Source organism: Psilocybe cubensis, chromosome 3, assembly GCF_017499595.1.
Source record: "Psilocybe cubensis strain MGC-MH-2018 chromosome 3, whole genome shotgun sequence".
In the NCBI taxonomy this organism is placed as follows: domain Eukaryota; kingdom Fungi; phylum Basidiomycota; class Agaricomycetes; order Agaricales; family Agrocybaceae; genus Psilocybe; species Psilocybe cubensis.
The window spans coordinates 3,178,657-3,195,692 of record NC_063001.1 but is presented as its reverse complement, the minus strand read 5'-3'; the positions used below and the strand labels follow the sequence as shown (position 1 = coordinate 3,195,692).

The 17,036-nt window shown below is 45.0% G+C and overlaps 5 protein-coding genes across 5 annotated transcripts; 2 read left to right on the top strand and 3 right to left on the bottom strand.

The window, feature by feature from the left end:
* Nucleotides 1-2,285: 2,285 nt before the first annotated feature.
* JR316_0003876 (uncharacterized protein) lies at nucleotides 2,286-3,803 on the bottom strand (the record flags this gene model as incomplete). The annotated part of the gene is made up of 3 exons (XM_047889646.1): nucleotides 2,286-3,172; nucleotides 3,222-3,575; nucleotides 3,623-3,803. 3 exons carry the CDS (start codon nucleotides 3,801-3,803, stop codon nucleotides 2,286-2,288), a joined length of 1,422 nt encoding a protein of 473 aa, XP_047752020.1.
* Nucleotides 3,804-6,035: 2,232 nt separating this feature from the next.
* On the top strand, nucleotides 6,036-7,373 carry JR316_0003875 (uncharacterized protein; the record flags this gene model as incomplete). Its single annotated transcript, XM_047889645.1, has 1 exon — nucleotides 6,036-7,373. The coding sequence occupies one exon, from the start codon at nucleotides 6,036-6,038 to the stop codon at nucleotides 7,371-7,373; it is 1,338 nt and encodes a 445-aa protein (XP_047752019.1).
* A 909-nt stretch (nucleotides 7,374-8,282) lies between these two features.
* On the bottom strand, nucleotides 8,283-8,648 carry JR316_0003874 (uncharacterized protein; the record flags this gene model as incomplete). The annotated part of the gene is made up of 1 exon (XM_047889644.1): nucleotides 8,283-8,648. One exon carries the CDS (start codon nucleotides 8,646-8,648, stop codon nucleotides 8,283-8,285), a length of 366 nt encoding a protein of 121 aa, XP_047752018.1.
* A 683-nt stretch (nucleotides 8,649-9,331) lies between these two features.
* On the top strand, nucleotides 9,332-12,118 carry JR316_0003873 (Origin recognition complex subunit 3; the record flags this gene model as incomplete). Its single annotated transcript, XM_047889643.1, has 13 exons — nucleotides 9,332-9,373; nucleotides 9,427-9,481; nucleotides 9,530-9,633; nucleotides 9,688-9,808; nucleotides 9,859-10,047; nucleotides 10,105-10,188; nucleotides 10,241-10,325; nucleotides 10,375-10,510; nucleotides 10,593-10,740; nucleotides 10,793-11,204; nucleotides 11,255-11,455; nucleotides 11,505-11,580; nucleotides 11,636-12,118. 13 exons carry the CDS (start codon nucleotides 9,332-9,334, stop codon nucleotides 12,116-12,118), a joined length of 2,136 nt encoding a protein of 711 aa, XP_047752017.1.
* Nucleotides 12,119-12,249: 131 nt separating this feature from the next.
* Nucleotides 12,250-16,696, bottom strand: JR316_0003872 (Phosphatidylinositide phosphatase SAC2; the record flags this gene model as incomplete). The annotated part of the gene is made up of 18 exons (XM_047889642.1): nucleotides 12,250-12,331; nucleotides 12,395-12,929; nucleotides 12,992-13,067; nucleotides 13,120-13,426; nucleotides 13,483-13,539; nucleotides 13,594-13,607; nucleotides 13,666-13,687; nucleotides 13,739-13,775; nucleotides 13,822-13,924; nucleotides 13,984-14,080; nucleotides 14,142-14,198; nucleotides 14,256-14,297; nucleotides 14,359-14,453; nucleotides 14,815-15,036; nucleotides 15,091-15,332; nucleotides 15,385-16,074; nucleotides 16,128-16,172; nucleotides 16,231-16,696. The coding sequence occupies 18 exons, from the start codon at nucleotides 16,694-16,696 to the stop codon at nucleotides 12,250-12,252; spliced, it is 3,189 nt and encodes a 1,062-aa protein (XP_047752016.1).
* Between the last annotated feature and the right edge of the window lie 340 nt (nucleotides 16,697-17,036).

Sequence of the window (17,036 nt, the reverse complement as noted above, 5' to 3'; positions counted from 1 at the left end):
TCAGCTGGTCGACGGCAACGTTGGATGGAGCACAGACGAGCACCTGTCCTGGATTCATCTTGGCCAGGTGGTAAACAATGGACGCGGATGTAACAGTCTTTCCAGTTCCAGGAGGACCTTGAATTAAGCTGATAGGCTTTTGGAGCACGCTTTTGACCGCATACATCTGGGAGTGATTGAGTTCAGGAAGGCCTGGAGCAGAGAAGCGTTTAGGCATCTGAGTGCGAAGCGATTGTGGCTCCAGTTCGTGGCCCAGAAGTTTGTGGTACTGGATAGGGGTAGATTGAGCCCAGGTATGAATACGGGAAAATGTGGCTGTTACTTACTATGTATCCACTGACGCTTCTTTCGTCAACCGCGAACGTCTTCATTGCAAGTTGCATTCTGTCGAAGCTAGTTGATTTCCAAACAAAGTCGGCCGCAAAGTTATGAGTGCATTCGGCAGGCACACCGTCTGTCCTGCGTAATTCGAGTCCAATTTCGTCGGATACATCTGCAGCGACAAGAGTCAGAACAAAACATTCGTAAAGAACATTCCAAACTCACTGTTAGGGATTTTGATAACATGACCGACACCCTCCCATGCCTTGTGCAGTTCGCCTTGGTATCTCAGTCTCAACTCGTCACCCACTGCCAACCTTACTTCTCCGCTCTCCAATTTAGGAAGGCAGAACCAGGCAACGCGTTTTTGATTCAAACCAAGATCCCACCTCACAGTTATGTCCGTTTGAGTTTGACTTTCCTTCAGCCTTTTGTCATAATCTGCCTCAATTTTGACGAGCGGTCCGAAAATGTTTTGATACTGGTAGGCATCTTCGTATCGTAGGAGGATGGGTTGCGGTTCATCGTCAACACCGGGTTTTTGGAGATCCTCGAGCGTCGCCTCCGCATTTTCGCGCCAGAGGTCCTCGAGCCGATTGATCTGGGTGAAGGAAATTTGACGAGACCTTAATTGTTCAGTCTCGCTCGGAGGCTTTACGAGCCATGAAAGGAAAGAACGGTCATCGATCAGTGGTGCCCAAAGTGAGGCATTCCATGATATATCTTTGGAAATGGCGGCACAAGGTTGGCTTTATAAACAACCAATTAGTAAGTAATGGTAGCTTGGCCGAGAAATAATGGGTTACTAACCGGCATAGAAGAACCACAACAGTATCGCTCTTTGCTGGGATGAACCCAAGCATAAACACATTTTTGCTACCACAATTATAACATTCAGGGGTTGTTTCTCCCAGAGGGCTTTCCGCGTGGAGGATGACCTCCTTGTGTTTGGCGCGCACGAGATGGTTCACGATATGTGATGCAGATGTGTTTCCCCTCGAATTACAAAACCACTTGGAGCATACGAGACACTTCACCACTGATGCTGGAGAATGTATGCCACAATAGCTAGGAGTTGAGATCTCGTCAATAAACGTAACAAAAAAATAGCCAAGAAACGTGCCTGCACGCATGAGGGGGCAAATCAAGAGTAGTTTCATCCTTCAGATCGTCCAGAACAGCGTCAAAATCCTCATCCAGCCCATCCCGCACTTGATTCTGGGAATGTGTGTGGTGATGTCCATGAGCATGTCCGTTGCCAGTTGAATCTTCGTTGTACTCGGAAAGTGAGAGGCTGGAAAGATCCACCGACGAAGAATTGTCGTTGTCTTGAGTATTAGCGGTGTAAACAGATGAATTGTCGTCCACAACGCCTATGCCTCCATATGATGAGGCCGAATCATACTGAAAGTTGTCAAAAGAATCCATGGTAAAGAGAAAGGCGATAAAGTTCGAGTTCTTGTGTGATGAGTTGTGCCCTCCCAAAACCGGCACCGCCCTTGCTGACTCAGACACCGTCACATCTTTCACCCCACATTGTGGTACTTTTGTTTCTTCCCAACACAAGTAACTTTCAATTATTTTATGGCATATTTTTGACGTCTATCGAACAACAATATGCCTATGTGATTTTATTTTAACTGAAGTTGGAGATTGTAAATTGCTTCACGGGCAAGATTTAAATTCTATCAATACCTCAAAATGAACACAGGCCAAAGGCAAGTCGGAGGCAAAGCCATCATGTCTTTTTATGCTATTGCACTAACAACGAAACAACAGACTTTTCACCTGCCGACAGTGAGCTGTCAAAGGTTGCGTCGAAGTTTTGATATCTTTGGAACTTCCGTCACGCAGGCTCTCAATGTCTCTCTTGTGTGGCAGATACCTCAAGAAACAGCTTTCCAAGGCGCTTTGATGTACGTGACCGACCGCTGGTACTCCAACGGAATGCTGAAATGACGCTCCTATTCAGCACTATATGTAGGAGGTATCTCTATGATATCTGTGTTTATCCTAGGTAATTCTGGAGATACTCGAATACCACTGTCCTCATGCATAACAATCCAACTAGCCGACGTCCGCGTTCGTGAATGGCGTGACGGAAGCAATGTGCTAGCCTCGTTGTGGGTATCCCTGCTGTCATCGAAAGTCGCGCCCGTAAATCGTCTCATCAAGCTCCGAATTATGCTTCTCCTCGGGGCCACGATGGTCGTCTCCACCATTTGGTTGTTCCCCAGAACCAGAGGCCGCTTTGCCGTTGAAGTGGGCAGAGGATTGTACCCAGACGAGCGCCGAAGCGGGTTGTGTGTGTACGGCTCGATTACATCGCGGAAGGCTGCTTCGGGATGCTCCACTCTCGCCCTGCAGCGTCCAAGCAGGAAAAATCCTACAGCGACGATAACGAGGAACAGGAACCCGCCCACCACGCCTCCTGCGATGGATCCAATCATCTTGGAATTGCTTTCTGACTGATGCGAGGGTGACTCAGAAGCGGGCATGGTGTATGTTGTCGTCGTTGCCGGCACAGTATCAGAAGGTGGTATTGCTGTTGGCCCAGTAGTAGGAGAAACTGAAATTGGTGTGTTCGGTGAGCTATCTTGGACTATCAGATGCTGTAACGTCAATGGGGTCGCTTTACTATTCCCGTAGTATACGACTTCAAGTCTATGCTGTCCAGCAGAGTACTTGGGAGTTTGAAAGAATGGCTGGTTAGAAAGCAAAGGCATATTATGCGAAGAGGTGTTCTCTATCCAGAATGACACAGGCTTTTCTCCATCGACGCTATATGTCGCTTTTGCTCGCCCTCGATGGTGGCTGCTGTTGTAAACTCCAAACCAGCTCAACGAAGCACCTTAGAGCCACGATCAGCACCAGCACTCTGGAATGTCGATGAAACGCACCGTTGAAGTTAAAGGTCATCATAGATCCATTTTTCATGGTCATTGTCCCGGATTGTATGGTGTCCCAATCGGAATCACAGTGGACTAGCGAATCGTCTGGGCTGTAGATAACATCTGCTTGAACATTCATACCCGCTGGTGGCAACACTTTGAAGTAGTCGAACCAAAATTGTTCCTTCTCTGTGGCGTCGATTTCCATCACAAATTTGTGGGTTCCATCATTTACGGTATCACCACAGAATTCCTGGTTGTCCCCGCGGGATACATTGAAATGTTTGACCGGTTTTCCATCAATTGTGCAATTCCAACGAGGTGTCGAAGAATTACGTGAACCGTAGACCCCAAAAGCAGAGCCTGCGGATCTTCTTCAGTCAAACTCTCAGTCACGAATATCGACTCACCTGTGAAATCGAACGAAATGTTGGCTTTGGAATTTGTGCCATGCAGTGTATTGTACAAAGGAGGGCCGCCCTCTACTGGAGAATCCCTCAACATCCCTTTGCTGATCATCCAAGGCAATTCCCCGCCATATGAGATATTAAATCCTTTGGCCTTATCGTCCACAACAATCCATCTGGACATCTTGACAACCTATCCGAAAAGAAATTTTATCGAAAGAACGAATACTGAATGGCGAAGATGGGAAACGAGTTGGCGTACGACGCACCGCGCCGTGTCAACTTTGATGGTGAAGGAGTGTTATAACTTAAGAAACGAAAGAGCAGTGTGGAGCATGAGGGGATTATTGTCAACCCTTGAGCGAGTCCCAACCTTTATATATTTCACGCAGCAACATCAACTTGATCCCTGATCAGTGACTCTTCAAATTCTCGACGGACGTGAGAGACGCTGATACCACCCAATGAAACCTGTGCGTTATTATTGGACGAATGGTCAGCACAGAAGCGTCGGGGTCACGGTATGATGGAGTTCGTATTGGTCGCCACTGTCAAATTTGGCATTCGATCTCATCGACTTAGATGCTCTTAAGGTGTGCGTGGAAAATAGTAAGGCGCTCCAGACTTTACTGACTGACTGCATTAATTCACGGAACAAAGATGGTGTATGTTATGCGAAAGTCGACAATCCGTAGTTCAGCACAGGCGAAAGAGAAACTGATCTCGATCAATAATAAATATAGGCTGGAGAAGTCTCCTTAGCTGATCTACTCTTTTAATCATCTCGGATTATTAAAAGATTCCAAAATCTCCGGGCCCCTTTGACAAAGTTCGTCATATACCTAGGAAACATACGACCCTCTATCATACCAGAGACATAAACTATCGAATTCACGAGACTGAAAAATACATTCAAAATATCGAAGTGACTCAGAGGATGCATCTGCGGAATGTACAATCTTGGAAAGCTCGAAGTTACTATCAAATAGTAGCAGTAGTTTAGAAACCATCAGACTACAGTTAGTATCCTTGCTTATTTTCACTATCCCGGGGCAGTTAACAATATTTGATGATCGAGGTGTTGTTCCGTCCCAATCCTATGTGTCCACCAGTGTCTCAATGTAGGTTACGGTTTCTGATTTTGACCAGGCTGCTTGAAGATAGGCGCACTGCATATTTTGATTATGCGAAATTCATCATGGAGTGTCTGTGATCCTTCATGCATCCGTTCAGATGCCCATCATCACAAGCTATAGCAGCTTCATCACCCTAATAAACCAATCACAATTTGTGGCGCCATTGAACATCGGGATTCCTCAGCACCCATCATTCCTTAGCAAATGTTCTTAGTCCAGCGAGTACCAATTTTAGCAGGTTGCCTATGTTTTGTAACGATCGATACTGTCTGTCGTCTACTACTTTCGTGCGGTCAAGTCTAGACAATGAATGTAATTAGATATTTTATCTGTCCTCCTATACGTACACGATCCCGATGAGAGTGGACATGATCGATCTTCAATCATAATTCCTCACTCGTTGAATGTGTACTTGGAGTCCGCTGCGTAATGCCACTGGCGGGAACAGTCTCTTTGTTCGACTCGATGGTCATCAGAATTACCCTTCCCTCATATTATCGCAACAATAACAGACACTTGAGTTAACAATTGAATTGGAAGGATTTGGAATAACGCAATTATTTTTTACCTCTGCATTGGGACATTTATTTTGAAGGTACATACGTGGTTAAGTTCGGGCGCTTATAATCAACCCATTATCATTTTGGTCCCAATAAGTCGGCTCGGTCAGCTCTAAAACCTGATCAAAATTGGCTAAAAAAATGGGCCAAAATTTGTCCGAAACAATTCTCGCTCGAAAGCCACACATAAAACTTGAAATCACACGGTGACAACGGACCACTGCAAGCAGAGAATATTGCTAGCCACCAATCCAGTGTCGATATAACAAGATCTTGAATATTTTCTGGCATATACATACCTATTTGGACTCACGAACTTTCCGTAGTGCTAATGCCGCACACTCCCCTTCAACTTGTTGAACGTCTTCTTTGGTGTGCAATAACCTTGTCCAACTTAAAATAGGTCGACACATACCCCTTCCACGTGTTGTTTGCTTTGGGATGATGTCGTGGAACCCGGTCATAATCAAAGCCCATCACGATTTTCCTTTTGTTTCCAATAATCCCCGTTACTATCCCTTCCCTCCCATCTGGCAACTCCTTGTACATCACATCCGTAACGTCGATTTCCTGATATTCTATATCCTGGCCTCCTGCTCTAACAATCCAGATTTTAGTAAGAAAAAATTGTAGCATTCTGTGCAAAATTATAGGTCAGTTTTCCCTCGCATAGACTCATATCTTCTGAGTCCACGTCTTGATCTCACGTTTAAAAGCAGTATGCTAACAAGCAACCCCTCGTCCGCCATTGAGAACGTGGCTACGGAGACATGGAGTGAATGCCTTAGCCATATGGACCTCACTGTGCAAAGGAACATGATGCAAACATGTAAATTCTTCCGTGAAATGTGCCTTCCTCTTGTCTTCAAGAAGGAGTGTGTGCTGCTCCACGTTGACCCATGTATTCCAAATCAAGAACAGGATCTCCGAGCTTTAATGCATTCACTTGCTCTGTCGAAAAGCAGCGTACATGCGCCGTTAGTCAGAAAGTTGACTCTGTCCTACAACGAAGATAACTTTCGTGCCTGGGAACCTACAGTCGCGGACGTCAAGTATCTTCGGTCCATGTTCACCAACCTCTGTGTCAAATTATTCCCACGATTCACCAACTTACGGGAAGTCTACATCGTGAGCAATCGGAACATTGATAAGGCATTACTGGTTGCGCTGGCGGAGCTTCCTGATCTCACTGAACTTGGTATGGGGTCTGCCAAGTTTGGAATGCTCGATCTGTCCAACGGCACACGCATACGGGTTCGGAAGCTGGGTATATTCAATAATGTCTCTGATTACGACTCAAAGAAAGCTGCAACGGTTCTCGATGTTTTTTCCGGTGAACGACTCGAGGATTTGACTATATTGTCTCGCGTTTACTCCCCCAAGATAATGCGATCACTGACCCAGCAAAATAATAACGCTCTTCTCAAATCCATTCGTCTCGAGCTCGATCCAAAAGAACTTAAAACCCTTGTTGCTTTCCTGGTGTCTAGCCCGAATCTCGAATCCCTGCGTGTGTCTTTGGTTAAAAGCAGTTCAAGGTTACGGAGCTCCGGTGTGTCTGTTCCAGAGGTGCTCCCCAGACTTCCTAGCTCTGCTCTGCCCCAATTGAGGTCATTCTCAGGCGTTGAGGAGCTGGCAAAGATGATAGTTCCTGGAAGGCCAGTTCAGCATATAAATGTTGAGGCTAGGTGTAGGTTATGGCACAGCGGCAAGAACAATATTCTCGATCGAAGACCAGAGGAATTAAACATGCTACTTGCTCGTCTCGCAGCAAGCATAATTCCAATTAAACACTTAGGACTCGAGGACTATGTTCTAGAGAATGGCCTTCTGGACACTATTGCTTCTCATACCCCCAATATCTCATCGGTTTTGCTGAACCTCAAACAAGAAATCGACATGGTTGGCGACTCTCCTGACAAAGGTTTTATATCAAAAGATGAAGTGTATTTTGATGACACAATAAAACACTCACAAAATCTTGCTGATCAACAATCAAGATTTTTTTTGCCATCGGTTCAACATCTACCATACATGGTGTGTATATTGCTACCCTGATCAGTCGTGACGATCAATTAATGTATTTATTTTTATAACCAAGACACTCATGTACTCAATAGCAGTGCGTGTGATACACTTACCAGCAAATCTGAAGGTGATAAGTTTACTGCACCCCCATTTTGGGAATGGTTGGGAATACATCCGGATGATGTTTAACCACGTTGTCTTGGAGGAAGTTCAACGACAAAATTTGCTCAGCACTGAAGCCAAAGACGAGCGGGTGTACACCTTCACCATGGCGAAGTCTATCTTCAACGCAGTTTCCTGTATCTACCCATCACTGCGTGAAGTAAAGCTGATGAGTTCTCCAGAACCCGAGCACATACACTTTTCCTGGTACAGAGATGAAAGGGGTGTATGGGATTTGCGCGAGGTAAATGGTCTTAGTCGATATTCGTATGATGATTATTACGGGATATAAGTTGGGAAACAAGGTGCTTTCTGCTTTCACAGACCAGGTGGAGAATAGCTATTTGACACTTGCAACTTCAAAACCATATAATGTTCAATGGATTGAATTGACTATCCTAGCAAAGAACTGTAACATCATTTTCACATCATGATAAATATTGAATTTGTATTCTGTTTGTGTAATGTATGATTGAGTTCATTTGCCATTATGCACCAAATGCTACAAAGTGTGGGGACCGCAGTGAAGAGTGTAATTTTGAAGTATATAGAGTCAGCTTGTGTGCTTTGTTAAGCCACGAGGAGTCTCCTTGATTGCGACCATAAATTTCTCGAAGGTTATGTGGCCATTGCAAGTAGTGTAGTCAAACTCCTGCAAGTTATCAGAACGAGCATTTGCAAGAACATAGAAGCCATCATGAAATATCCTAGAAAGCGGTTTGACCCATTTGATCCAAAGATCCTTCCATTCTGGACGGACATCAACTTCATATGGTGCTAGGTCGCGCGAATGAAGAGATAATTTGGCGTCACAGATGGAAACTTCACCCCCCATACTCCACCGCTGAACAAGAAATTTTCCTTGGGAGCAATCCGATGACCACCTTCGAGATCATATAGGGTAGCGGCCCATATCGAAATGTAGAAGAGTGATTCCAGATCATAGTGATAATGATGGACGTTCGATGGATCCGGCGGTGTTTTCGAAAGAGGAGGTTGTAATGCATCGAGAGCCATAAAAGGAAGTGTTCCAGTAAGGTGGTGATGAGATGTGCTGGTTGGGTCAATACTGCCGTCGGGATTTAACACCGCAGCCATACCGAAGTCATTGAGGGATTCCTCTTGCGGGAGGGAGTTCACCATGGTTCTTGACCCATTCCTTGGAGCAGAGTTCGAGTTATCGGGACGCTTACTGTAATTGTTGTCTTTAACACCAGGTTGATAATTCGTCAGACTATTTTCGCTGATGTCCAGGTGGACAACTCCGCCTGTGCGGTATTTTATAGGGGAAGCAGTTCCGCTTGTAGTAGAGCATGCTACTAGCGAGTAGAGAAAATGGGAGTTAATAAATCAAATTGCTTCCAAAAAGAGACGTAACTTGATGAAGGGAGTGTGAATAGGCTTGAATAGTTAAGAGAGGCTGAGTAAAGAGGGTCAAAACGTCAGAAGTTATATGATTGTGGTTGGGATGCTGGAAAAGCGTGATGGAGTTGGGAAGTAGTATTAGTAGTAGTTGCTTGAAGTCACACTAGTATATAGAATATATTGCACGTGAGCGTGTATTGATGTTGGGGTATCCTCCAAATGATCGACGCGTCCGGGCTTCCAACTTACTTGAACCTTACTTCGACTTCCGACTCACCTCAACGTTCATCCGTTAGTGGAAATTGTGATTAACATTTCTGGATAAGCTCGTATTCACCATTATGGCGTTACTTTTCAGAATTTCACCCGAAAGATTTAGTATAGCCTTGCAGTGCCTCGAGTTTAGGCCTCGGATCGACCATTATTCATAAACAAACTCGCATCGAACCTGAACCGACGATATGCCGGATGTATTAATACCTAATCTTGACGATGTTAACAAGGTATTCACTTTTTTATCAAATACTAATAACATCATGTTCTAACTCTGACATAGACCGCCTTCTGCATTCCATTCAATCCCGACGGCATGTCACTGGTTCTTGCTGAAAGTCACTGTCTCTGACGGCTACATCTAGGCACCGCTGAAACGGATACAGGGCTACCTCCCTCTTCTTTTACCGATCGAGACCTGGAGAATGGGTGCGAGCTAAGGTTTCAGGCTTACAAAGTTGCATGGAAGAAATGCCTTGACCGTGTGCAGGTGAGTAGCTCATCGTTTTACCAAGCTTTATACTGATTGGTTATATTCTATCAGGAAATTATCCATGAACTACAAAGCGCATCTGCGCACAGCGTAGTCAAAGAAGTGAAGACGTCATACAACAATCCTCTTCCAGGGTTGCCTTATGCGGAGCTCCCAGTTATATCATTAATCAGTATGTGGCACAATAGTTACCTCACGTTTATAGCTTAAACACTTCACTAGATCCCTCGCTTGGAATTTCGTTTCTTACCAGCATTATGCCTCTTCTCGAAAGCCAGGAATCCGTAGCTTCACCAGTCGATCAAGTTCATTGTTTAGTCATTCATCTTTACCCAGCAGATTTTCCAAACATCATGGTAGGGATGAAATCTATTATAGCGGGATTTATGGATAATACGGATCTAGAGAGAGGTATGTTACCATATTCTCCGTGTTGTGATTCAGCAATTGAAGAAATCTGTCTTCTAGGGAACCACAAACCTGCGACTTCGCTTGCTAATTATGATGTGAAGCTCCTTGCAGCGTGGCACAAGGCTTTGGTGAAAACTTCAGGTTAGTAGCTTTTGATGTTCTAAACGGCTTGCAGGTGCTGAACTGCTAGCAGGAACACCCTCCAACCTCGTCATCGTCCTCCATGATTTTGAACAGTTCGACCCAGCTGTCATGCAAGATGTTTTTCACATTTTCAGGTAGACTAAAATACTGCTGAAATATCTTTATCTAATTTAATGACTCAAGTGCGCATGTCAAGGAGCTTCCAGTCGTATTTTTACTTTCCATGTCTTCTCCCTCCACGAACTATCTTAATGACACGTATTCTCGAGCAACAATGGCCCTTCTACGAGTTCGAAAATTTGCGCCACCTAGCGGATCCGTTATTTTACGAGAGATCCTTCTAAAGGCGCGTAGGTATCTCAATACCACACCATGCGCCTCATATCAAACCTTTTCTTTAGACCTTCTTCTGCCCTACGTTTGAACCTGATATCATGGTCGGGCCCATCGTACTCGAATACATCCAAGATCACTTCACGAGATATAACTCCTTTGCTGATGCAATTCTCACGATTCTACAAGTATCTTTGACCTCTTATACTGAAGTTTGTTTGCTGAGATAAAATTTGATAGCTGGTTCATCTAAAACACTTTACCTCAGATCCACTGGCCGTCCTGGTTCATGACACACCATCCTTGGACATTTTATCGGATCCTGGATCGTCTGAATTTGTGAATTCGCTTGCTATACGGTTGAAACTCCCGTTTGCAAACGCTAACCACGAAAACACAAGACAAAAGCCTTTCACACCTGCCGAAATTCGAACAATCACTAAGAAATTGCACAACGCCCGCAAGAATTACCATTCCCGCTATAATGGAATACGAATGGCCTTCACCTTGATGGTCCACATTCAAACATATCTCGAAGATCAAGGATACAAGGGCCTCGATTGGTCTGGGGATAGAAAACCAGGATCTGAACCTAAATGGACGAATTTATTCAAGCCTATGCTTAATGTGATGCATGGAGACGTTCAACCATACATCAAAAGCCTATCCCTGATTGTCAGGTGTGTAAACATTGTTGCATTAGAAAACAGATTATAGATTTCTTGTATAGAAAATCCAAAAGAAAAGAACTGCAAGATCTGCTCCAAATTCTACATAGTTTCTTCGAGGCCAACTCAGAAGTTGAAGACATTTCCAAAGACCGAACGAAGGTTGTGAGCTGGAAAACAGGACTCCGCTCAGTAGGAAATGATACAGGAAGTCTTTCTGAGATAGCAGTGCCATTCAGTGAATGGCTGACGGAGTATCTAAGGTACATTTTATCTATTTATCATGCGCAATTTATTTGAACTGGTTATCAGCTCGAGACTCAGACCTCTGGAGGATTGCGAGTTATGGGATGTTTGGTACACGGGCCACACGCCCTTCTCGTCAGAGGTATGTTTCCTCTTCTTACGTTGTCGCAGAAAGATCTGACTGTTTCTTAATATAGCTATTAAATCCTTCAATACGAGCTTCTATGATGTCTGGACTGCTGCGGCCCCACGACTTTGCCGTCGACTTTTCCATTCCTCTGAAGGAGCCCCCACCTGAAAAGGCAATATGGGAACTACCCGACACCAGCATCCTTTTCAAGAGATATCTGGACAGCGGAAGGATGATAAATGTATATGACTGGTTCGAGTCGTTCAAGACAGTCCTTGATACACAACGTGAGAAAATCCAGGACCTTCAAGTTCAGGAACCGGCCACCCCTAAAAAACGGAGGGGACAAAAGTCCAAAATGCAACCTGTAGAAAAGCAGGAGACGCCAAAGGCCATGACAGCAGAAGAGGAAGAGAAATGGAACTTGGAAGTCCAAGCTAGATTTGTGCGAGCGTTGCACGAGCTTGACTACCTGGGTTTTATCAAGCACACAGGCCGAAAAGCAGACCATGTGCTGAGGACTTACTTCGATGTCGGCGATGCCGAGTAGGAAATTGTTGCACTCGATTGATGCGTAGTTGGAAAGGCCGGTATTATATGATTTTAGTATTTAAGATGTCTGAACGATATGATGTGAGGTATGTAGTACATCCTAAATACCGATAAAATAATAACCATGGTTCAACCTCCAAGCCAGAGTAGCCTCTTGACTCCGTACTCCATCTTAGCATATACACTTGTCATCCGCTGAGCTTCGGCAAGACTGCATGAAAACAAAAATATGAGAAACAGCAACAGCGTCTTGGTTTTCAATTTAATTACACACCTAACGACGTCCTCCAAAACGATGAAATTCTTTCCTTGCGCACCTCCAACATCTCCGCAAGCTCTCTCAATCCTCTCCACGATCAGATCAACCGCTTCACGACAAGTGGCAGCTCCTCTCATCTCGTCCGACATGCCCCCGCCTCCATCACTCGCTTCACTTCCATAGCTTGAGTGCCTTCTTACCCGCCCAGGATCGATTGGTAGCACTTTGAAGGCTCCAAAATTCACTGTTCCAGACGCACCTGCGGTGCTGAAGGACACATTCCCAGTAAGAATGTTCGACAGTGAAGCAGTAGGCATCGTGTTGCTCCTCCCTCGAGCTGGCTTGTTGCCTAACGGGAATCCAGGAGATGAAGGTGACGGTGGGCCAAGTGGCGATGGAGGACCGTTTCTGTTCGAGAAATCCAGACTGTTCCGCACAGAGTAGCTTGTGACACGAGATTCTTGATTAGAGCTCAGCCAAGTCACCACAAAACCTGCATTCTGTTCCGGGTCACAGCTGGATTCTTCTAGCGGTGAAAGAATATATGCGCCTACGCAGTGAAGACATTCAGTACCGATACTCCAAAAATAAAGATATCAAACGAGTTATCACCTTTGGTGATGCTTATGATGTCTCCCAAAGGGACACGGGTATAGAGTTTGACTTTCTCCAGGGTATAATCATAGCTCTAAAATCCATCAGTTACATCAAACGTAGAGTGGTCGAGGGGAATGACTGACGACAATGTAAAGGGCTTTCACTGACAACAACAAAACCTTCTCTTCGAACTTCATGCCAACTTTAGTATTCAACTCTTCCGGTGAAAATAGCGTCCATCCAGACAGCAATCTTTCCCCTTCTGGTAGCACTCTGGAGACTGAGGTAGCAATTGCCTCTGCACGTATTTTTGAGAGCCGAATGAGGTCCCTCGGATCCGTCGACTTTAATTGGAGCAAAAACTCTGAAAACACAGAAGTCGTCCGATTGCCGAGCATAAAATCGATGACAGCCTGGCTAAACCAATCACTAAATGTTGATGTGTACATTCTAGGATTCGAATTGAATATCAAATGCTCATGGGGTATAGGGGTAATTGACTCAACCTTGCGAGAGAATTGACTCCGTCATTCAGCATGCCAGTGAGATCTCGCTTTCCAGTTCTGATTTATATCAAATATGAACTTTGAACAGAATCCATTTTAACGACATCATACCTTGTAAAATCACCCTGATAACACAGTATTAGCCATTGTTATACCCGAACTGCAGTTAAAAAAAAAACAAACCTTCAAGGCAGATGTTCCAGCACTGCTGAATTCAGAGCCAAATAACGATGTCAAAGAAGAAGTAAAGACTCACTAAGCTCTGCTGATAGCATCGCCATTATTAGCCCACACTACCAGAGTATCAGCACTGGAATTAGACGATCTGATGATATATACCATCGTTGAAAGCAAGATCAGCATCCGTCCTTCCCGAATTTGAAGGATTGAGCAATGCGACAGCACCCAGTTGTTTATTGAGCATGTATCTTGCAAAGGCAGACTATCGTTGAAATGGTACTTTAGAACCTTTACGTGCGAGGTCGATAATAAAACTCATACTTGTACGACATTGGTCCTATCCAAGCAGTCGATACAATTTACACGGAAAACACCCTTTTGCTGCGAGAAAACGACATTGTCCGAGACCCAGAAATATCTGGAGGTGGGATAAGTTTTGTCAGAGTAGTGTTCAATTTCACAGAAAGACATAGATGCACCCTTGACTCTCGAACGTCCTTTCCATGCTTTCAATCAAGGTTGATATATTTTCGTACCTTTAAATCCATCATAATCAGTAAGCCAAATACCCGGCACAATAACAAACAATTCACTTCATTCCCTTTGTTTCTGTATGGAAATCGTACTCGCAGTATCTGACATAATCGAATTAACGAATCAGTCCAATTACTCAGGAGGTCAATATATTGAACTGACGTTGCCTCTTTCAGATTTAACTCATGCATATAATTTCTGTAGGCTTGAGTTATGGCGCCTTCTTTTCCCGCTTGCTCCGCAAGATTGACGACAGTCTGTAAGCAAATTAAAAAAATCAGCATCTAGAGGTAGATACAAAAGTGGCACAGGGATGGACAAACGTGTGGTCCATAAACAGGTATTGTATTCAAGAAGTGCTTCTTGAGTGCCTGCATATTCTGGGTATGTGTCCTGTCAGCAGCGAGCACGGGAGGAGGCTTCAATCCATATCCACTTTGGGTCCAAAACAGCGGTACTGTAGTGTGGTCAGCTTTTCTCAGAAGCTTTAAATATTGTGGACGAGATCCAGACTTGAGCCTCTGATTTGGACATAAGCGAATATATTTTCCTTTTGTTCTCTCTGATGATGAATACGAGTGAATAGGCCATTTTGACAAGAGATTTGAGAGCGCTTACGTCGACTCTCATAATAGTTTCTGTCTCCACAAAGTTGGCCACGTGTGCTCCCTCATCAATACCACGTCGCTGATACCTCAAACCTGGCCGATACCTAGATCTTCGTGACACGAGGATGTAATCTACGTCGACGTCTTCCTCCACGGTGACTGGACTCGATGGGATATTAAATTTAGTGACCTGGCAGTATCCTTGCATGATGGGAAGAACATATGTATGTAACTATTCAAAGAAGTCAGAACAGGAGATCACGCGTCAAACATATCTTTAACGCACACCAGCATCTATGAAGGGTTTTGACATCCATTCATTCCACCAAAATTGTTTATCGACTCGTCTCCACAGAGGAAGTGAGGGGTAAGGTTCGACTAAAGCCAGGAATTTTCCGTCCATTGGACTCAGAGGAACATGGGATTGGTTCTCTGGACTTGGAAGGGCACCAAGGCCAGCCAGGAGATCATGCTGCTTCTGTGCCTTCAAAAATTGTTCTTGCTTATGTTGCAAAGATCGGGTGAGATCTACGCTCTGCGTTGGTTAAATAATTACCTATGAGAAAATAAATGAAAATACCGAAAGTGTACGCAAAGTACATGTCGCCTTTCGTAAACTCTCTGATAGTTTCGCGAATCACTTTGGTTTCTAGTTCTGAATGTCGTTCTTCTGTAGTAACCGGAGGAGGAGCAGTCGAAGAAAGGATGCTCTCGATCACTGCAGCAGGCTCTTCCTTCCCGTCTTGCATTAGGTTATCGAGGACTTCCTGTTCCTCGGTAAGAGACATTGGCTCGATTGGTGGAAAATTTGCATCTATAGGAGAATTCGTCCTTTTCGAAAGCCTACTCCAGAACGAAAGTCGCGAAGCCAATGTCTTGATAACCGGCGATGTAGCGACAGAGGCCTCTGAGCTTGGAGTAGAAATATCCGAGACAGTCGATTGCGCAGATGAAGGACGCGCTATCGAGTTTCCGGCGTCAAGATTTGTGCTTGATAGTGCCTTGGGTGTCAAAAATTTAATGGCCGGATTTGAAAGAAATTGAACGCGAGGTGAGGGTTTAGTAGAGCTTTCAGGATCAGGCTTGCTGTTCTGATCATCATCGACATCAACACTGACGTCGGTACCTTGACGCCTTGGAATTAGAGATGGTCGTGTAAGGGCAACATTTCTGGCTGCCAGAGTGTTCAAAGCCATTTTGGCACGGTCCTCCACCAGAGGAATGTCAGTAACGCCCTTGACTCCATAAACTTCATGTCGAGGGTCGATGACTGCATGAGAAGGGTTACATCTCTGACGCGTGATATAAACATCCATTACTCACTATGCCCGACTTCAGTGCGTGAAGTGATAACCAGCAGATACGAGCCTATAGAAAATTCTAATCAGCTATGCCTTTCCAAAGAAAAATATATATCAGCACGCACATGAATAGAGCTCCAATATCCCAACGATCCCATAAACCACAACACCATCTTTCCAATCCACCGTCTCCTCTGCCCCATCTCCAACAACGGTCTCAATCTCCTCGATCCGGATGGTCTTCCCCCACGATATTTTGATATATGCCGATTGAGCTATTGTCGCTTGACCCTTTACATGCGGTCGAATCAGCAGTCCATCCTTGGTGGCCAGCAGCGCGAGATGGCTGTGCGGACACGGATGAGCTACTGCAGGCAGCGTATATCTTGGGTGAAGCCCGGTGGTACCAGTCGTCCCGGGCAGATTTGCATGGTTGCTAGATGGTAACTTGGCACTGGGCCCTGTACTAGCACTCGTCGCCGCCGTCGCTGGTGCTGGTGCTGGCGCAGATGCTGTCTCTGCAGCATCGTTCGCTTTGGATGCATTTGGCAATGAGAAAGGCTTCGATGCCCTCTCAAAGAACCGCTTCATCGGCGGTGGTGGTACCTGAGATAAAGTAGTGGTGCGCCAGTTTGCCCCGTGAGCTTGGTATCGGCTAACCATGCACCAAATTGGCTCTGACGTCGAAGGCTTTCCATTTCGGGCTTCCTTCCTTAGCGGGACAGATCGCAGATCTTTCTCACGCGGGCGTCTGATTGGCTTGACGTCGTCTTCTCAGTTTGCGTCCACAACTTTGCTCAAGGTGGGCAAGAAAGTCAACATTCCATGTTGAATAGATAAGAGGAGAGAGATATAAACAAAGAGAGAAGAAATAAACTCGTAGTGAGAAAGCACACAGTATCTAACGAAGCGGCCAGTGCAAACAGCTGTT